The 23,067-nt window shown below is 36.2% G+C and overlaps 1 protein-coding gene across 1 annotated transcript in view; it reads right to left on the bottom strand.

Moving 5' to 3' along the window:
* Nucleotides 1-23,067, bottom strand: part of LOC140142145 (C-type mannose receptor 2-like) — a 24,496-nt gene extending 1,429 nt beyond the window's left edge. Inside the window, exons 1-6 of the mRNA XM_072164111.1 lie at nt 23,010-23,067; nt 22,469-22,686; nt 19,823-19,930; nt 18,257-18,410; nt 5,241-5,346; nt 1,157-1,239 (exon numbers count right to left, since the gene is read on the bottom strand). Coding sequence (XP_072020212.1) covers nt 1,157-1,239; nt 5,241-5,346; nt 18,257-18,410; nt 19,823-19,930; nt 22,469-22,686; nt 23,010-23,067 — 727 coding nt within the window. The remainder of the gene's footprint in view (nt 1-1,156; nt 1,240-5,240; nt 5,347-18,256; nt 18,411-19,822; nt 19,931-22,468; nt 22,687-23,009) is intronic.

Below are 23,067 nucleotides of genomic sequence, written 5' to 3'. Positions count from 1 at the left end.
TGATTTATACTTAACGTGTATGTAGGTGGGATGAAATGCCGACGATCAATTGAAAATTTTGACCTTTCGTATTGAAGATATGGATTTTTTCCCAAAACACCAAAAAAAATTAGGTCTTTTGGGGAAAAAATCTATATCTTCAATATGAAAGGTCAAAATTTTCAATTGACCGTCGGCTTTTCCTCCTGATACATACACTTTAAGAATATATCATTAGATTTATATAATTTACTTCGAGGACTGTTATATATCAAAAATTTGAAAAATATCACATTTTTATAATTTGTCATAAAATTTGTATTATATTGTGATTTTCAAAAAATGAAAATGATTTGATATCAGAAAGACATGCTTCGTATTCAGAATGCAATTCGATAGGTCTGAGGTGCTCTCATGTTCCACAAAAAATACTTTCGAAACGCAATAAACGCTCATTTTAGATCCCTTAAAGAGATATTGGGCTAATTAATTTGACGTATGAACACTTTTTTTTGTTAAACACTTATGTTCTGGATAATAATAAGGCCGCCACATTGTTTCTGTTCTGACATACTGGCATATGACTGCTGTATGACAGATTTAAACTTTATTGCCATTTTGACATACCGGCATATGACACATATTGTACAATAAGAGTTATAGTGTTTTTTGATATTCTGATATACTGGCATACAGTACATAAGATTACTATAAATTGGCAAGGGGGGGGGGTAATGTTATTATCACGTTTAAATTAAATTTGAAATATTGTATAACTGTGTCCTGGAAGTTATAATTATGATGAATTCCACTTTTTTCACCGTGTCTGAGAAAGGTATTATAGTTATAAAGTTGATTTTTTCGAAACGGCAAGTTTTTAAAATGTGCCAGTATGGAAGAACAACGATGTCATGATTGATCAGCTGATTGATCAACTGATTGAACAACTGTTTAATCAACTGATTGATCAATTGATTGATCAACTGATTGAACAACTGATTAATCAATTGATTGATCAATTGATCGATCAACTGATTGATTGATGAACTTTTTGATTGATTGACTGATTGATTGATTGACTGATTGATTGCTTGATAATTTGATATGGATAGTATAGCTCATAAACCAATCTAATGATTGAGTGATTCATTGATTAACAGATTGATCGATACCTTACCTGACATTCCAATCCATATATCAGTGATACCAACATTTTGCAGTTCTTCAAATAAGCTGACAACATAGTTATTCTCAACAGCACTGCAATTAATTAAATATCACAGATCAAAACAAATTACTTTGATTTGAAAAATAAACGCATTTTTAAATGCGTTTATTTTTCAAATCAAAAAAGTCTGAACTTTACCGAAGGAATCACAGAACGAAATAAATAAAATGAAAAATCATGGTTGATTTGGGAAAAAAATATCATGTAAATTCATACAGCTTTTAATAGATTGTATGCGATCACAAACACAGTTGTGCCGTCTACCCAGCAAACACACAAACGTTTTAAAAACGTTTAAAATATGTTATATTTTGGCTTTTGGTTTAGGTAAAAACGTTTTAATAACATTAAAATGTCGGGTTATATAAAGGTAATGATAACGTTTTAAAACGTTTTGTATGAAAACACTACAACAATATTTTTAAATGTTTTCACAAAATGTTATTGTAAACTATTTTTACAAACATTTTTGCAAAATATTGTGTCAATACTTTAAATAACATGTTAAAATGTTTGAACCCAGCAAACACAGAAATGTTCTTAAAATGTTTTTTTTTTCAAAACCTTTTAATAACATTTAAATGTCGGGTTACTGTATACAAAGGTCATGAAAACGTTTCTAAAACGTTATTGAAAATATTTTGGGCAAACATTTTTCGCAAAATATTTTTTCAACCCAAAATAACATTCTGTTTAGAATGTTTTGTATCAAGTTTTCAAGAATGTTTTTGGAATGTTATTAAAACGTTTTTATACCCTTTATATAATCCGACATTTAAACGTTGTCTGTAAAACATTTTTGTTTGCTGAGCAGTAGATTATCAAAATATGTTTTTAAGGTTATGAAAACGTTTTATACTCTTAATATACCCTTTATATAACCCGACATTTAAACGTTTCTGACAACCTTTTATAACCTTTTGCGAATGATGTCGAAAACGTTTTGTGTTTGCTGGGTTGTATGCGACCACAAACACAGTTGTGCCGTCTAATCGACCTTTCAAAACACCATAGGCCTGGGTCCTATTATATAATTACTTATGTCAATGCATATGAGCAATTGGTGACACTATGCTATGTTACTTGTGAGACCAGGGGCATTGAGAAGGTATATTATCTTAGACCGGAAATTTACCCTTTAAAGACCATTGAGAAGAAATATGTGAACAGAACATCCCATAGATATTGGCTAATGTCACTTCATGTGTGCGTGCAAGTGGTGTCATTTAACTATGTTATTTGTGGCAGAAGAGGCATATTGAAGGTATTTCATCTCATACCGGAAGTCCGGCAGGGGAGATGGGGAGATGGCGCATAAATTAAAACGTTTTGAATAAACGTTAGCAACTCATAAATTTGTATGTTTGCTGGGCACCCAGCAAACATAAAAATATTCATAAAATGTTATAACCGTTGTGGTTATGATCAAAACGTTTAAAATAACATTTATATTTTGGGTTATAGAAAGGTCATGAAAATATTTCTTAAGCATTTTATATAAATAAAAATCACTGCAACAACATTTTAAAAATGTTGTCTAAATGTTATTGTAAAACATTGTTTGGGAAACATTTATGCAGAATATTTTGTCAACTCTAGTAACATAATGTCAAAATGTTTTTTCAGAAATGTTTTCTGAATGTTATCAAAACGTTTTATACCCTTTGTATAAACCAACATTTAAACGTTTTCTGCAAAATGTTTTGTGTTTACTGGGTAGCTATATTATTTGTGGCAGAAAGTGCATTTTGAATGTTGTTTTTTGTCTCGGAACGGAAGCGAACAATTTAAGGCAGCTGTGTACTCTAGACATTGTTTCTTTCGCAAAATTGAGTTTTTGATATGTTTGTACTTTGTTATGTTTTTTTTTTTTTTTCAAGGAATGAAAATCCAGATTTGCAAACTCCAACTGCAATATTTTAAGGATTTTATTTCACTATTCCACTCGTGTTTGAAATTGAAAAGGAAAGAAAATCTTTGTTGTACCAGCAGGATACACGCGCGCAACAACGCATCGCGTTGCGTATCGCGCAATTTGTTAACGCACAAATACGCTACGCATACAAAAACCTAGTGGTCAAATGGTTCCGTTTTAGCTGATAAGTTCTTTCCCCCGATTTAAATATCAAGTTATGAATGGATTTCGCTCAAACTTCTCAAGGGGCCGTGGATTTACCCGATGTTCATTTTCTCGGTAAAATTACGATTTAGGTACACGATAACTCAATAAATACAGCATCTATAGGTCAGCAAATATGATCATCGTAAAAAGGATGATCGACTCAAGAAACGGTTTTCTCATTTTTTTTTTTATTTTGGTCTATTTCCGATTTTAGGCATCATTTTGTGCAAATAGGCGTTTGTGAATTTTAAAACGTTCAATTTGATGCCTGATATGGTCAATATCTCAAAAAATAAGGCCAATATCAAAAAAATAAAAAAAACGGTTTTGGAATGGAGCCTCAAGATTGAGCTAAAAACAAAATAAAATATTTTGGAAAGAGTGTTTTTTTGTTATGATGTACCTAACAAATATTGCCAAAAACTCACTTTTTGTGATTTTCTTCATAATTGTTGTTTTTACCCCAAATCTGTATTTATATTAAGATTTATTGATGTCTTGCCTTCATTACAAATGTATACTTTTATATGTCTTGAGCGAATAATTACAAAGTTATTGCACTTTTACTACATGCATGTCTGAGAGTACACAGCCTCCTTAACCTTTGATCCTAAATAATATATGTGAACACCTTATTGTCATATGAAATATGTGGCAGAAGAGGCATGCAAATTGGCTGCTGCTGTAGATTAGGGAGGTATTGGACAGTTTGCGTCAATGTCAAATCGACGTCCAATCAATGTTGTATCAAGGTCCAAATTTTCAACCTAATCTATACTAATAAAATAATGAGCTCTGTCTGTCTGTCTATCCGGCAATGCGTTTCGCTGCGCTTCGACGCATCGTTCCGATATTTCGGATATAGATAGGTATCGGGCTTTCCACGTTTATGGGGTGGTTTGAAAGGTCATCGGAGGTCAAGGTCAAAGGTCAAATTTTAAACTTTATCCGATCGGGCCCAAATTTGGTGGGTGGAATCCTTGATACAAGAAGAATATATTGCGCGAAATAAAATCGAGGTCAACCGAGGTCAAAGGTCATTACGTAGGGGGTCAAAGTTCAAACTTTGTCCGATCGGGCTCAAATTTGGTGGGTGGAATCCTTGATACGCGGGGAATATATGTCCGAAATAAAATTGAGGTCAAGCGAGGTCAAAGGTCATTAAGGAGGGTCAAATTTCAAACTTTGTCCGATCGGGCTCAAACTTGGTGGGTGGAGTCCTTGATATGAGGGGAACACGTAAACTAAAATCGAGGTCATCCGAGGTCAAAGGTAATCCAGGAGCTACATTTTAAACTTCATCTGATTTGGCTTAAACTTGGTGAAAGTAATTCTCCATATCACAGGAGCACTATCACGGCTACAGGTGCTCTTTCAGCTACAGGTACACTAGTATCATATTGACCAAGTCTGCATATCCACCATACTTTATGAACAGATATCAACTTCACGTTGGAACGAAAGTGAAAATAGGTCAGCGTTGAGTTGACGATGGGCGTATTTCTTATGTAGTTAGTTTGTAAGCTAGACTCTCTCTGTCAGGAGGGAACAACACTCGCTTAAGTTTTTGCATTCGCTTGCTAAGTCAAAGCATACCAACATGTTGCTCGACCTCCTAGTAGAAGTGAAGTCCATGTAGGTGAGAAATGCAGTTCATATCTTTAAATTACATGCATATACTAGCAGATTTGCCAAAAGCCCCATTCCCTACAACATTAATCTACTGAATAAGCTGGGATGGGCTGAACGCTGAATATAATATCCGACAACTACTCTGCACTCCACATCAAAGTCTTTAGGTAAATCTAGTAGTTAAGCCTATGTGTTTTATCGAAAAGTGTTGTAATAAAAACTAAAAAGATGAATAATGAATAAATGAATGCAAACCTTAAAATGGTAACCAAGAAAGACCCTTGTGTTTCACAGTAATGTTTGGAGTCAGTCCATGTGTATTTATTCATTGTGTTGACTTGGTAACAGTTGCCACGGAAAATTCTCCAGCCAGTTGGACATACTCCTGTAAAAAACAATAACAATCATTATAGTAAGACTATATATTAGTAGAAAATGTACACAAATAATGTTATTAGGTCAAGGGGTGATATTGTAATTTCGTAAATGATGTGTAGAACTAAATGTTTAGCAAATTGATTTATGTTGCTTGTTTCAAAATAAAGTTATGAATAAAACCACGTTCACCATAAGGAAGTTGGCATAATCTATGCGAGATAAGACAAGATAATGTGATGCGATCAAGCAAAATCAGTCGGAGCTCGGAAATATTAAATTTTCAGTTCTTTATATGATTGTAACAAGCATTTACAAAGCTGGATTTTGCAGAAAACCGCACTGAAAATGAACAACCAGTTCCAAAGATATGAGCAATTAAAGAGTTTCCAAAACAAAAGAAAATATTTCTTTTGTTTGGTTTTATCTCAAAATCAATATTTCCGAGTTCCGACTGATTTTGCTTGATCGCATCACATATGATGATACGCAGCTGGCTAAGAAAACGTCGTATGCGTCATAAGTTACGGATGTGAAAGTTGAGAGTTTTAAAAAGATTGCTAATATGGGAAGACATGTTTAGAGCTCTATCAAAAACAACACCTATTTAGAGATTATTTGGAATTTCTCCTCATAGTACTTGCATTAACTTTTTATTTCTCTTTCTTAAATTTGATATTCATAGATGCAAATTTCAACAGGTGGCTCCTTCTCTTCAAAATTTCCTCAATTTCGTTCAGCTTAAGGGCTGGGGTATGAACGTTTGGACAGTATTTATTTTGGGACATTAGAGCACATCAGACATATCGAATTGCATTCTGAATACGAAGAATGTCATTCTGATATCAAATAATTTTGATTTTTTGAAATTCGCAATTTAATACACATTTTATGGCAAATCATTAAAATTGATATTTTTGATATTTAACAGTACTTGAAGTAAACTTTATAAATCTGATGATTTATACTTAAAGTGTCTGTAGGTGGGATGAAAAGCCGACGATCAATTGAAAATTTTGACCTTTGGTATTGAAGATATGGATTTTTTTCCCAAAACACCAAAAAAAATTAGGTCTTAAAAAAAAAAAATCCATATCTTCAATATGAAAAGTCAAAATTTTCAATTGACCGTCGGCTTTTCCTCCCTGCTACATACACTTTAAGAATATAACATTAGATTTATATAATTTACTTCGAGGACTGTTATATATCAAAAATTTGAAAAAAGTATTCAATAGTAAAATGGTCATAAAGAGTTAAAATATCAGATGATTAGTGACAATAAAAGTAATTGAATGCAACATTCTCTTGCATAATTATAATGGCTCACTTTAATACTGAACAATTCTGATTTTGGAATCTACCAGTTTATTGATAGCGAACCCCGAAATTCGACTATGGACTTTGAATTGTAAGCAGAACTTTACCCCCTGGACTTTGCTCTCTAAAACACACTGTCAAGCATACCTGTTTATCAGTCCATTAACCACAAGTACTAAGCATGGACGCGCTTGATGTTTGATGAGAGATTAACTTTCGCGTCAACACAAAAGCGCCGCAAATACCACAGACAATTGTGTACGGCGCGGGCCCAGAAGATTTAAACCATAGCGAGATATGGGCGACCAATCACAAGGCAGATCTATTTAAAGATGCATTACATCATGGCCAATTTTAGTTAGGCCAGAAATTGGCCTAACTCTCCATAGAGTCCCGTGTTAAAAATCTTAACCGCAAAGTCAGTAGTCCACTTGGAAGAGGGAGTAGGGTGACTGAAAAGATCAGATGTGAAAATCTATCAATTGTGCACACATTAATTAAATCAGAGTTTAAAGCTTAAATACAATATCCAGAGTATGCACAATGGGCAAGTGAACTACGGGGTAGTCTAGAGTGATCGTTGTCTTCGTCCATAGTCTTTGTCTCGTCTGTCTCTCTTTATACCTGTTGCTCAATAAGAATTTTTTTTGATTATTATGTAATTATTCATGATCGTTGGGAACTGATGGCCATTATGTATGTCTTTTCTCCCTCCATCAGTTCCAAGCACAGGGAATAAAAAAATAATAATAACACCTAAATTCTTAACATTGGCAAATGGTTTGGTAGAGTGGTTGCCCAAGTTCAGGTCAATGACGTGAAGCTTATTGAGAGCTCTATTGGTGGCAATGATAAAAAATTCTGTTTTGTCCTGATTTTGTCAATCTCTATTTTTTTTGGCCTATACCAGCACATACTAGTATGTCGCCAATGCGAGCCACTATAATGTCGAATGTGACCTGTATTTTGATGCGTTATATTTAAAAGGGCATTTCGTGATCCACAGCATCATCCCCCCACTTTTCTCAAAACAAGTTGAGATTTTTATATCACTGGAAACCCCGGACTACATAATGTTTATGTACTAAATATTTCTTGCAGATTAATTCGTTTAGCAAAGATATCAAATTACAACACATTGTCTATGGAGCAGCACATACGGTAGTCATGCATAACTCGCAAACTCGCAAAATCGGAATCAACTGAAATTTTGGGAATAAGCTTTTTTCGTAGATATCTACTGAAAAATGTTATAAAAAGAGGATGCTAGAATCACGAAATACTCCTTTAAGGTAGCTGCCTCGGATATAACACCCTTACAGGAAAATAGCTCCTGTGTCAAATCAATCAGGTCTATTCATTTAAAAAGGAAAAGTATTTCCCCACCTATTTTAAGGCCAGAGTAATGGGAGAGAACATGGACCTTTTCGAGCATCATTATTTCTGAATTGTATGTCCAAAGTATATAAAACTATACATTTTTGGAAAGGAAATGAGTCAAGGAATCCCATGGTGATGTCAGATGTGTTCAACAATTTTGAGTTTTTGAAAAAATCACAAAAATTTACTTTTTTACCCGAATTTTTTTCATGAAGAAGAGACATGAACTACTTAGGGAATGTTTTTTTAAATTTTTTAGCTAAAAATTGCACATAATGGTGCATATTTTTGATTAAAACAAATATTTTGAAAAAATGCGAAAACCTTCCCTAGACTTTGGTGTACTCAAAACGATAGTGCAAAAAGTTATCTCAAAAATGCACAAAATGTTCTTGTATCTTAAAACGGTAAGACTTTCACGCTTGTAAAAGCTGTATTTGGTGCATGGCCTAAATATGTATTTTTTTGCGCAATGAATCTATAATGTCTGCTTTTAGTGCGCCAAAATTCAAAATAATTAAAAAATCTAAGTGGCATTTTGACGGCAAATGTTTGTTTTATTTACACCACATTTGCCGGTGTTAACAACATATCGAATGCGTCTTTACTGCATTGGACATACGCGCAGAGTTGCGCTGCGTCACGCGACGCGAATCGCGCGCGTAATCACGATATTTCGCATTCGCACATTTCTGACTCATTATTTCCCGCCAATTCACCTTTTCGGTAAATCCCATAACCCTTTGCGAGTACACATGAGAACTCGTCATTTTACGTCACGCCTATCTGCGCCGATGTGCACATCGTTTCAGGTGGTGGATGACATGATCGAGCCGGCAACTCGTGAAACCGCCCGGCCGTATGGCATTTTCAATATACTTGGTTAGTTTTGTGGGGTTCATTATCGAACCCCAACGGTTTTAGCTTGTATTTATCTTACTATAAATAGGGGAATGTTGTATGTATGTATCTATCTAATATCTATCTATGTATCTATGTATCTATGTATAGTGTATAAAGGCTCCGTCAGTTTCGATCCAAATGTCGCCAAATTCATACGGGGAACTTGCCGAGACGGTTATGCGAAAATTTGGTTGAAAATGATAAAGAATTGGCTGCAAAAACAGTGAAAATATGGGTAAAAACGGGGTTTTTGTTATGAAATCGGTTACCAGCCTACGCGTCACTGCAGCTGGCCGGCAGCGCGTCGGCGCCGCGTGCGTAAACGGCGCAGAGCCACACGACTTGCGAGCCAGAGACCAGTGGACATGATAATACGGAAAGAAGGAAAAATAAAGGAGAAAAAGGTACATGGACGGGTCACGGGATACCGGGTGAACACGTCCGCAGACACGCTATGAGAGGACGTAATAAATACGGGAAAAGATGCGTGTTGTATAAACAACATGAAGCGGTACTATAAAGAAAAATTAAATTAAAATGGGGACAAAAAAGGTACGAGTAAATAGGCCAATGGGTTAAAGTAACTAAACGAAACAAAGAAGGAAAGAAACTAATCAGGAATTGTAAGAAAAAAAGAAGCTAAAATAATTAGAATGGAATTAAGTAAAAAACATGGAAACGGGAAATCACAAGCAGCAAATAAAAAAAAAAGATGCTAAAAGGGATATGTAAGAAAGAACAGATTTAGAAAATAATGATTCAATGATTCTACCTGTTCAGTATTTTTCCTGTTATAGTGAACGCTCTCATTTACTCATCTAGCGGGGACCCGCGAGAAGCGGGTATCCCGCTAGTATTACTTATTAACATAGGCCCATTTGTTTGTGATATTTCAAGCGTTTTAAAATGTCAAAATAATCCCATTCAATTACACGGTTGACGATGAAAATTTACTGAATTTAGAGAATGCAATGCGGCCGCCACCTGCATCGTTTATTGAACATCGTTACAGCTCAACTTACCGTACTTTTCCTAACCAGACAGTCCATGCCAAAATTGTTACTACACCTTTACATTTCATCGAATCTCTTTTTGATGTCTGTCATTTTGAACATCACACTTGAAAGATGTATGCTATGTAGAAACTTTATTTTGCAATTTCATAATTTGCATATTATTAGCATATTTGCAAGAAAAAACATGAAAATCAATGAATACCTATATTTTTCACAATTTCAATATTTTATTAGAAATTAAGCATGTAGGCCGTTTGTTATGACTTGATGAATGAAGCTGTTAAAACAGATTTTGATATTTTTGCTTATTTTTCCTTTTTTGCCCCAAAATGTGTAAAAATCAACATTTTTGGATGACCTATATTTTCTTTGAATATTTATCAAATTTCTTAATTTAGGTATAATACAGTGCAGAAAAAGATGTCAACAAAATCTGTTAAAACAGATTTCCAATAAATTTAAATACTCAATTTTCATGCGAGGGATATTTGAAACATAAAATGAAAACATGTCCATTGCACTTTTTCCTCGAGATGTACTATAATATCAAGGTTACGGATATATTATAATCCCTTCTTATCTTCACTGATCCATCAGATACCTATTGTTATGAATGATCAATGAAAAGGTTCAGAACTGGGCTACTAATGGTCTGTCAAGTATCTATAGTTATTTTCATGACTGTGTCAACTCAAAAATCATGCAAGGTCGAATGTAGGAAAAGTATGATCAGTTGAGCTGTACTGCGCATTCAAAGTCGGCGTGACGTAAAATGACGAGTTCTCAGGTGTACTCGCAAAGGGTTATGGGATTTACCGAAAAGGTGAATTTACTAAGCTGTCTTGAGCCATGTGACTTTTTGGAGTCGAAAAGAGTAAAATAAATCAAACAAAAATACGAGTAGGTATTAGCAAGTTGTATTTTATCAGTTTCAAGTGAAAGAATACACCTTAGTGTTGATAGATATCAAGAAATCTCAAATTCGGGTATGGACGAATGTGTCTTCCATTACTCTGGCCTTAAGAGTCTTAAGAATTGTAACAATTCTTATGTTTTTCTTTATTTTTTGAAAATTCCCTAAATTTTGAAAAGTTTTTGATTTTAGTAGCCCACAAGGAAGGTGCTATGGTCACCAACTTTCAGGGATGGTACATTTTTAATTTTTTCCCATTTTTTATTTTAGGGAATGTTAGAAACACTGTACCTTAAGCTGGCAAGAGAATTTAGACATTAATTTTACTAACCACCCCACCCCCGAAAGTTTGGTACCATAGCACCTTCCCTGTTGACTTTGACCAGTCATGTAGAGAATGTAATGGTTCAATGACTTGAGTAGCTTTTTAGTGCAACTTTTGAAAATGCTTCTTTTTCATTCAATGAGTCACCATGGCTACAAACTTTGAGCTATCCAGGCAAATGAGGTATCAAAATTCAAAATTTTGCTATTTCATTCTTAAATATTTTTTTTAGATTTTGAGTTTTATTTCGTAATGAAGGGGGGAGGGGTAATTACTTTTTGGTATGCGTTTATTAGTTTATTATAGTACACAGAGTTTAGAAAAAATTGAAAAAAACACGCAAAAACGCAGTTTGGATTTGTCTTGTTTCTAAAGTGTGTTTACAAAAATTTGAGTAGATAAATGAGTTTTTTTTAAATCATTTTACACCAAATCTGTGTTTATATTTAGATTCCTTGACTAATTTTCATTCCAAAAAGTATACTTTTATACATCTTTCATGAATAATTTATAAGAAGTTACACCACTTTCAATAATGCATTTCTGAGAGTGCACAGTCACCTTAAGGGCCTTACTTATAGTTTTAGTACACAAAGGTCCATAATTCACCCCACCCCCATAATTGGTGAAAAGAGAGTTATAATTTGCTATACCCGCATGCGAAGCATGAGCAGGTATATTGCCATCCTATGGTTATACCCGCATGCGAAGCATGAACGGGTATATTGCCATCCTATGGTTTCTTCTCCTTCTCCTCTTCTTCCTCCTCAATCAAACACAACATTCTGTCAAGGCTAGCGCTAAAACTACAAGGGCCACAGGGCCCATATGTGGTACACTTATGGGCCCTACCCCCTGTAGATTTATCCTTTGCCCATCTTGGCCCCAGAGGTCAAAGTTCACGGGCCCCAGGGGCCCAAATGTAAAAACACAAAGCATGCCGTTTCTCATCAAATGAAGTAGCCTCAGGGCCCTGAGTTGGTACACTTATAGCCCCAGGGGTACTCTACATATACAATTATACATGAGCCCATATGTCATATATTATGGGCCCCAGGGCCCCAAATGTTAAAATAAGGGCAACAGATTGACAGGGCTAGCGCTAAAACTACAAGGGCCCCAGAGCCCATATGTGGTACACTTATGGGCCCTACCCTGTAGATTTATCCTTTGCACATCTCGGCCCCAGAGGTCAAGGTCACGGGCCCCAGGGGCCCAAATGTAAAAATACAAAGCATGCTGTTTCTCATTAAATGAAGCAGCCTCAGGGCCCTGAGTTGGTACACTGATAGATCCAGGGGTACTCTATATATGCAAGTATACACGAGCCCCACATGTCATATATTATGGGCCCCAGGGCCCCAGGGCCCCAAATGTTAAAATAAGGGGCAACAGATTGACAAGGCTAGCTATAAAACTACAAGGGCACTAGAGCTCATATGTGGCACATATATGGGCGCTAAGTTGTAAATGGCCTTTTGCCCATTTTGGCCTCAGATGTTTAAGGCTAGGGGCCCCAGAGGCTCAAATGTTAAAATAAAGGGCCTGTCGTTTCTCAGCAAATAAAGGAGCTACAGGGTTTAGATTTGGTACACTAATTAGGTCTAAAGCATTATATTGTTATATGTATATATGAACCCCGTGTGTCACATAATATGGGCCCCAGGGCCTCAAACGCTAAAACATAGGGCCGGCCGTTACTCCGTAAAGAAAGCAGCTACAATGTCCAGATTGAGTCTGCTGATAGCACTTGAGAATTATATTTCAACATATGCACATGAGCCCCAGAAGTCAAATATTATGGGCCCCAGGGCCCCAAATGTTAAAGCAAAGGCCCAGCCGTTTTTCATCAAATAAAGCAACTTTAGAGCTCAGAGTTTGTACACAGATTGCACCTGAGAATTATATTGTTATATGTACATATGAGCCCCATATGTCACTCCATTGGCCCCAGGGCCCAAAACGCTAAAACATAGGGCCAGCCGTTACTCAGTAAATAAAGCAGCTACAGTGCCCAGCTTGAGTCTACTGATAGCACTTGAGAATTATACTTCAACATATGTACATGAGCCTCACAAGTCAAATATTATGGTCCCCGAATGTTAAAAAAGGGCCGTCCGTTTGTCATCAAATAAAGCAGCTTCAGGGCTCATAGTTTGTACACAGATTGCACCTGAGAATTATATTGTTAATAACGCCCATCCCATCCCACCCCATACACGTAGGACTAAACAGATTCACAGACAATAGCGTAATTATAATATAGATAACATAAACGTTAAGGCTGTTCCAGTTAAATTACATACCCATTGGCTGTTCTATTTGATTTACATACTCCCTCTGAAATGGCCACAAAATAGGCTGTTCCATTTAATTTACATATTCCCTCTGAAATGGCTGTTCCATTTAATTTACATACTCCCTCTGGAATAGCTTTCCCCTAATCAAATTGCATATTGTGAATTTCAATAGCGTATTAGGCCTATAATAATTATAGATGATGATAATTGAAAATACCATGTGTGAAGCGTTAAGGCTGTTCCATTCAAATTACATACCTTTGGCTGTTCGATTTAATTTACATACTCCCTCTGAAATGATCCCAAAATAGCTGTTCCATTTAATTTAGATACTCCCTCTGAAATGGCTGTTCCATTTAATTTACATACTCCCTCTGGAATAGCTTTCCCCTAATCAAATTGCATATTGTGAATTTCGATCTATTAAATTGCATAGCTTCACTGTGAATTAGAGAGACTGACAACAGCAACCTAAGTCCTCAGCAAATAAGCACTGTAAGTTTGTGTAAACCGATAACATGCGGGTATAGCCGTATTTGTGTACAAATATATAGCCTTCTAGTTTCTTCTTCTTCTTCTTCTCCTCCATCAAACACATCATTCTGTCAAGGCTAGCGCTAAAACTACAAGGCCCCCAGGGCCCATATGTGGAACACTTATGGGCCCTACCCCGTAGATTGATCCTTTGCACATCTTGGCCCCAGAGGTCAAAGGTCACGGGCCCCAAGAGCCCAAATGTAAAAATACAAAGCATGCTGTTTCTCATCAAATGAAACAGCCTCAGGGCACTGAGTTGGTACACTGATAGATTCAAAGGTACTCTATATAACAAGTGTACATAAGCCCCATATGTCATATATTATGGGCCCAGGGCCCCAAATGTTAAAATAAGGGGCAACAAATTGACAAGACTAGCTATAAAACTACAAGGGCACTAGAGCTCATATGTGGTACATGTATGGGCCCTAAGTTGTAAATTACCTTTTGCCCATTTTGGCCCCAGATGTTTAAGGCTATGGGCCCCAGAGGCCCAAATGTTAAAACAAAGGGCCGGTCGTTTCTCAGCAAATAAAGTAGCTACAGGGTTTAGATTTGGTACACTAATAGGTCTTCAGAATTATATTGTTATATGTATATATATGCACGAATGGAAATACCCATCCGATCGTCTACCCAGGGTAAGGTTACCCAGGGTAACCTTACCCTGGGTAGACTCTATATTACTTTGTAAAAATCTGGATATATATATATCCGTGTGCTGTTTATACTAACCATGTTAACACAGACAAGGTATATGACGTATGACTTCTTGCCAACGTGTAATGTCTATGAAAAATATACGCCTATGAACATTATGCATTATCAACTTTCAAACGCCGGACTACCCCATCTCTTCTCACTCTTCATTCTGAACTGCACGTGTTATCATGGTTTAATCATGGTAATGGATTAGTAAAACTGGACATATTAAATTGTAAATACCAACTTGGACTACCGTAACATGTACCAAGGCCATGTCCACGATACGGACGTTCAGTGCTGTGTAAACACTGGGAACGCTGCTAATGTCATACCACAGAGCATACCTTGAGAGGACACTTGGCTCATTTGCATGGCAGTCGGACTCTCCATTGTATTTGTTCATTTGTGTATGGAGAGCAATGGCGACCCTTCATTGTATTTGTTCATTTGTGTATGGAGAGCCATTCTTGGAGCCCATGGGAATCAGGCTAGGTCCTCAGGTAGAGTCAGACGCTGTATATACTAGAAACGCATATTCTTAATTCCGCGTTTATTCAATGTTAGCATTAAATTTGTATTGCCCGGCAGCGCGCGCAATGGAAAAACCTGAATTTGTTACATAAAAAGAAATGAAAATTAAAAAAAGTCGGGTTCCACCTGAGTACATATTAAATGGGTGTAGAAATTGTTCTGAAAATATGAATTAATTTAGACAAACATACGGGATATAATGAACCTTTGACATGACGCCATGATGACATGATTTTATTAGTCGTTTTATATCACCTATACCGTGTGTCATAATACCAATATTTTGTAATTTTATATAAGAACTAATATTTTGCATCATAAATGCGCAGTCCATATGTACAAACGAATACTAATCTTCAAGATATTAAGCTTTAGAAGACTTCAAAATAACATGTCACTAAGCAGGTCATAGGTGCTGGCCTTGTCCTATTGTACTTGTTCATTTGTGTATGGAGAGCTCACTGACCTGTATAGAGGTCAATGGGAGCTAGAGCTTCTTTACGGGGCACTATCGGTTTCAGGGCGTAGTTCATTGAACTCAACGGGCTGTTATTTGAAGTGCTTTTATGTTATTGCAAAACGGATCGTGGCGAAAGCTAATAAATAATTCATACCAGGGTTTAATTGATCTGGGATGCGGACATTTCATTATTCGCAAACCACCGGGATTCGATATAGGTTTGCGTTGTAAAATGAAAATGTGAATAAGAGTGTCATCCCCCTGGTCATACTCATGAACTGGTCATGCTGGTCGGGGGTTTCCTACACAAACACCACCAAACATTAATGCTTTGACCCCGGTGCGGTATTACATCCAACGGGCGTGTCACGCTGATGCAACAATAATGATATTGTATGTAATACTCAGACTCCAGTCCCATCACTCTGTTATAGCACATGAGTGCCGCATACCGGTATTACCAGGGATCGATATAATGGGATAGGCATCGTAGTATTACGTAACACACCGAAAGATGTAGTTTAACTCTAGACAATAGGCGCCATATTGCAGGAGGGTTAGAGTTCATAGAGGAAACGTTAAAGGTTAGTAGATTAGGTCACCCAGGCACATCACTAATGTGTTTCACGAGTTGTAATACCGACAGGTAAAAACATTGATTTTGTAAAATTCTCCCGATTTTTTAAAATTACTAAATAAGGTTAGTACTTCAAACCATTCTTTGATGAATCTATGCAATATGACGGTAATTTTTGAAACATCTAAGAATCAATCTTAAACATCTTCATGATATTCATTTTTTTGCGCATGGTCAAAGCATGCTCTTGCGCTATCCACAGACTATCCGGTGGAAACTTCAAAGCAACGATCATGCGTTAATATTTACAAAATGGCGAATGATGTAGTTTAAGTCGAACAATAGCGTGACCGGCGTGACGTAGTTTTTGGCATTGTTCCTATATGCACTTTCACCCTCCTGGTATTACGTGGAGGCTAATTGATGTTCTAGTTGACATGTTTGTTATTTATTAATGTGCAAACTTGAATGAAGATGTAGGCCTGCGCACACTGTACACATGTCCTTATTTAACGGGAATTGAATTCATAAGAACAGCTCTAGGCTGTTTACAAATGTACATGTACATACATCGTAACTCTATATCAAAGTCCCTATCACGCTGTCTACCCAGGGTAACCTTACCCTGGGTAACCTTACCCTGGGTAGACGATCGGATGGGTATTTCCATTCGTGCGTACATATATGAACCCCATGTGTCACATAATATGGGCCCCAGGGCCACAAACGCTAAAACATAGGGCCGGCCCTTACTCAGTAAATAAAGCAGCTACAATGTCCAGTTTGAGTCTGCTGATAGCACTTGAGAATTATATTTCAACATATGCACATGATCCCCAAAAGTCAAATATTATGGGCCCCAGGGCCCCAAATGTTAAAGCAAAGGGCCGGCCGTTTTTCATCAAATAAAGCAGCTTTAGAGCTCAAGATTTTGTACACAGATTGCACCTGAGAATTATATTGTTATATGTACATATGAGCCCCATATGTCACATGATATGGGCCCCAGGGCCCCAAACGCTAAAACATAGGGCCAGCCGTTACTCAGTAAATAAAGCAGCTACAGTGCCCAGCTTGAGTCTACTGATAGCACTTGAGAATTATACTTCAACATATGTACATGAGCCTCATAAGTCAAATATTATGGGCCCCAGGACCCCAAATGTTTAAAAAGGGCCGTCTGTTTATCATCAAATAATGCAGCTTCAGGGCTCAGAGTTTGTACACAGATTGTACCTGAGAATTATATTGTTACTAACACCCATCCCATCCCACACACGTAGGACTAAACAGATTCACAGACAATAGCGTAATTATAATATAGATAACATAAACGTTAAGGCTGTTCCAGTTAAATTACATACCCATTGGCTGTTCTATTTAATTTACATACTCCCTTTGGAATGGCCACAAAATAAGCTTTTCCTTTTAATTTACATACTCCCTCTGAAATGACTGTTCCATTTAATTTACATACGCCCTCTGGAATAGCTTTCCCCTAATCAAATTGCATATTGTGAATTTCAATAGCGTATTATAATAATTATAGATGATGATAATTGGAAATACTATGTGTGAAACGCTAAGAATGTTCCATTTAAATTACATACCTTTGGCTGTTCCATTTAATTTACATACTCCCTATGAAATGGTCCCAAAATAGCTGTTCCATTTAATTTACATACTCCCTCTGAAATGGCTGTTCCATTTAATTTACATACTCCCTCTAGAATAGCTTTCCCCTAATTAAATTGCGTATTGTGAATTTCAATCCCTCAAATTGCATAGCTTCACTGTGAATTAGAGAGACTGACAACAGCAACCTAAGTCCTCAGCAAATAAGGACTGTAATTTTGTGTACACCGATAACATGCGGGTATAGCCGTATTTGTGTACAAATATAAAGCCTTCTAGTTTTGTATTCATTCTGTGTATCATTAATATTTTACTTACCTTCAGGTTTTTCACAGATAAATTTTCTTCCTGATGGACATGCTGCTGTATTCCATTGTCCCTCTGATGCTGTGCTGACCACCTCTGCGCAATTTCCACCCATACTGGAATAACTGCAAGATTTAGTTTCTGTCATTAGCAGCTTAGAAAACCACTAACAATTTGTGATAAAATCACAAAAAAATGAGTGATTACTAAAACTTATTTTAAGTTTATGAGCATCTAATTGTTACATTTGTAATAAATGGCAACTGGTAAATTTTGTGAATGGCTCATTGGCGCAGAGTTGAAAACACCGAGTTTATTAACACAATGAGTACTATATGTATATATTTATCAACATGGTAAGAATCATGGTACATGTAGGTGCCCAGTTAGTGTATGGTCCTATGTTAGACCATGGAAGTAAGAGACTGGTTAGACCATCAGACCATGTATATCAACTAGGTACACCGTTTATCTAAGGTGTTAGTAATAAGTAATATGGATAGTAATCTAATAATCAGGTTGTACAGGTGCCCAGTTAGTGTATGGGCCTATGTTAACACCATCAGACTAGGCTATGTATATCCTCCAGGTACACCGCTTATCTAAGGTGTTAATAATATGGATAGGGGATACCAGGGCGTGTCCGCCCTACTTTTTCAATCTCGCCTAGAGAGGGCAATTCTCATGTTAGTTTTTGCACTTTAAAACTGTATATTGTAGCTAAATACTATCACATTTATAAGAACATTGAGCTTTCAGTAACGGCAGAGAAGTGAAAATAAAAATCACGATGCAAGGGCGGACTTGCCCCGTGCTGGTAAAAATGAAAAGGTTATAATATTGCATAACAATGATAAAATTAATGCAAACGTTTAGTAAAGGGTATATTGGGTACTTAATCTTTTCCAAAGAGTATACTAAATTTATTGAAGGGGTATAATGTAAGCTGATAAATGTAGGTGTACAAAATGAGCAAAACCTTTATTTACAACTTCGGCATTTATGGATTTAGGGCATAAATGGTGGTATGGGTAATACTGATACCACTTAACTTTAATAAAAATATGCTTGCATGTAGTTTTAACCTTTTAAAGGTATTATAATCAATATTTTGCATAATACGCCGATGGGCCGAATCCGCCCCGGGAATCCGCCTGGGGAAAACCATAGATTTTAAATACCTAAAATCTATGGGAAAACACAGGGCGAACTTGCCCCTTCACATACAGGGCAGACTTCCCCCAACAGTACATTTTTCTTTACCTCGTTTTATGCCTACTAAACACAAAATGTCGATCTTTTAATTGCATAATATGTTGGGCAAAAGGCTCACCTTCCAAATAAATATAAGAACGAAAACCAACTCTGCAAGGTCTTGAGATTATTACAATATTATTAATTCTAAAAAAGTAAACTTTCTTGACTCGGAAACGTTTTTTGACGATAATTTCTGTGGCGAGATATGTTGGACTGCCTTGTTTTCTTGGGTACTTAGCTATGACGTGTGTCAGCTAATTACATCATCATTGTTCTTTTCCAGCAGTCACGAGTTCAGAAACACGGGGAGGGCGGACTTGCCCCGGTCTCCCCTACTAACCTATTATCAGGTTGTCCAGGTGCCCAGTTAGTGTATGGTCCTATGTTAACACCATCAGGCCATTGATATACACCAGATGTACCACTTGTCTGAAATATGAAACATTGAAAACACAATATCATTATTATTAAACTGAATCACATTTAAGTTGTGTTGCATTTAACAACTAAATTAATTTCTGTAAACTGTGATATGCATTAAAAACACAAAACCATTAATCAGTTTGCTCCAACTAGACGGTATATGCTCATTCTCCGATAAAGTGTTCAAAATGCCAAATTTGTGTCGCCCATAGATTCAAGTCGTATTCAGACTTGTTTCATTAGAAAGAAATGACTTTTATTAATACAACTTATACTTAGGAGTTGCTTTCTAAAATGTGTGGGGCTAGAGGTTGCAACATATCTAGAAAGTATAAAACAATAAAGCTGATTATGCATATCCATTGTTTTCCTGGATGTCGCCAGCCAAGGTGCGCGCATATAATAGATTATAGGTACTTTTCATTAGCCGGTATCATGCCCTAATTATAAAGTATAAAACATCAAAACACAGGTTATTAAATTTTTCCAACAGGTTGGCTAGATGAATATTCTCATATGGGATGGATCAATCAGGCTCCATAGATATATTATATCACAATGGTCTCAAAGTAAAAAAATCAGGTCTATTAATGGCAAAATGTCCTGACGTTACGTTCATGTTGTCACAGATACGTTACCTACATTCTACTCCACTAGGAAAAAACGCTTTGATAAATGAAGCCAAATACCATACCAGACTATAATACATTGGTTGGTAACTGATCAAGTATGTGTATGAAGTCAGTAAGTTTTTACACTTGCACGATGAAGACAAAGGTGGGAAAAGGCTTCACAGATACGTTACCACTGATACGTTACCCCCAATACGTACAAGTAATATTGCTCAAAAATGAAGTATTGTTGAAAAATCTACACCAGGTTGATTTGGTATAATATGCATGACTCCAAATGAAAATGATTGCTTGGCCTACGAGAACCTAATTGAAGATTTTTTTTCCAAAGCAGATATTTAGATAATAAATTTACGTAATTTGCCTGCAATAGTAATGAAATTGAAACAAAACACCCTACCAAAATACCCTGTGAAAATGAGAGCCTAAAGTAACATAAAAATTCCCTTTAAAAGGGAAAGCCAGCCTCAATGTAGAAGAGGTCTTGTAATTAGTTTTGGTCAATGTGAAAGGCATTTTTAGGATCATGCTTACATCCATGTTACATGACAGTCCACCAAACCATCAACGATGAGAACATGTACACTGAAACAGCAGAAAACTCCTAATCTCATGTCAACTCTCTTTAATTCATTACTCCAAATTGTTCTGGTCTGTTTTTTTTTTGTTTGTTTTTTTGTCTTTTCAGCTTTACCCACGATATCTCAATTTCCAATTTTGTAATACCAGAACTTACGAACTCAATATCTTCGCTTTGGAATATCCGATATCACTGCTTTCGATATACCGCGTCACAAATACACTGTCGGTTTGAGTTAACAACTTGATATTAATTCGCAATGTATAGTTTAAGCCTACTAAATTATAATAGATAGTGGCCAGCACATTTGTAAAGGACTGATTACTCACTACAATCTTCACTCTTAAACTATGTTTTTCTGAATGTGGTGATCATGTTGATTGCTAGTCGGAAACTCCTGCTTAGCTATGGACATGGCATCTTACCTACTCCATTCTATAACAGTCTGCCTAGTGCCTTGTGTGTTTTCTCTTCAATCATTTTGTTGAATGTAATTTTATGAATCAAATAAAACAGATAGAAAGTGACTTCACATAAGTTATGTGTCATTTTATTTATAATAAAGAAGTTATTAAATTAATAAAGTAAGACAAGTATTTATCTATAAGTGCATGTCAAATGGGGTACATTGTTCAATACTATAGGCCTACATGCATAAATTATGCCCATATTATAGCTAGGCCCTAAAAACTTTATTTTGCATCGGATTTTTCCGTTGAAAAGACAAAACTGATGTTTATGATAGCAACCATTTCATCAATAACATTTTGAGTCATTTTTATCCGTAAAAAGTGACAGGATAGGATAGGTGACTACTTTCACATCAATATGGTCCATATGATCACATATTGTTGAGAATCTGTGATATGATGAAGATTTTGATTCTATAGATCTGTTATCAACATGATATCGCGCTGTTCAGTGGTCAAGGAGTAAGGACCCCCGGTCAAGGACACTGATATGACATCATAGGTGATGTAATTTTCTTCTGCTGACCATATGATGCTGTATATTTAACTATTATTGTTACATTTAGGCCTATACCTAGAACTTTTAAAGTCATAATTAGTTCAAACATAACTTTGGTAATACTCACTCGTTTTCATTCGTTGAAACGGCAAAACATACTTACTTTTCGTTACAAATCGAATAACAATAATTTTAAAACATTCCACCTCAAAAAGTAAAATAAAATAATTCTTACCAATACCAATAAAGTTAATCTCTTGAGCATACAAACCCAATCTCAGAAATAGATACCAGCCCCATATGGGCTGGCGAAAAGGTTTTGTACATTTTTCATTTCAAATCTGACCGGTACGGTCAACTTACAATATCACTTGCTCCTATCCATATGTCTGTTTTGTATGTGGATCCCTGTAACGTGACAAGATCTTGTTCTTCTTGGCTCTCTACACTTATCAATGCTCCTCCAAGAGCTAGACAGTAGTTGTTAGCATCCGACCACGCGTAGTCATTTGAGTAATATTTATAGCAAGCAGAGGCTGCAGACATCCAACCATTAGACTCATCACATTTGATAATCACGTCTGAAATTAAAATGGAAATTTTTATTTATTTGGATGTTAGTGCTTAAGCAGAAGGCACCCGAAATAGCAATTTTAATCTTAAGCGTGTTAAAAAATGCAGGGTGGCTTAAAGTACCGGGACAAAATTGATCAAAGTTATCGCATCTTCCTTTGATGGGTCGCAATGTGAGACAGAAAACACCATTATGTTATAACTGCACCAGCCAATTTTAAGAGTTTCCAATGAACAAATGAAGGTGTATTGGGACAACCAGGAGAAAATTCCCTTTTCACAACTTTTTCAAAGCTGACTGTGATATACGTGTATACATGGGATGCCTTACCTTCCAATATTTTGCCAGGGGGGTGGTCCATACAATCATCACCCACCAATGTTGACAT

This window comes from Amphiura filiformis, chromosome 20, assembly GCF_039555335.1.
Source record: "Amphiura filiformis chromosome 20, Afil_fr2py, whole genome shotgun sequence".
Lineage (NCBI taxonomy): Eukaryota > Metazoa > Echinodermata > Ophiuroidea > Amphilepidida > Amphiuridae > Amphiura > Amphiura filiformis.
The sequence above is the reverse complement of the archived record's forward strand: the minus strand, read 5'-3'. Positions and strand labels throughout refer to the sequence as shown.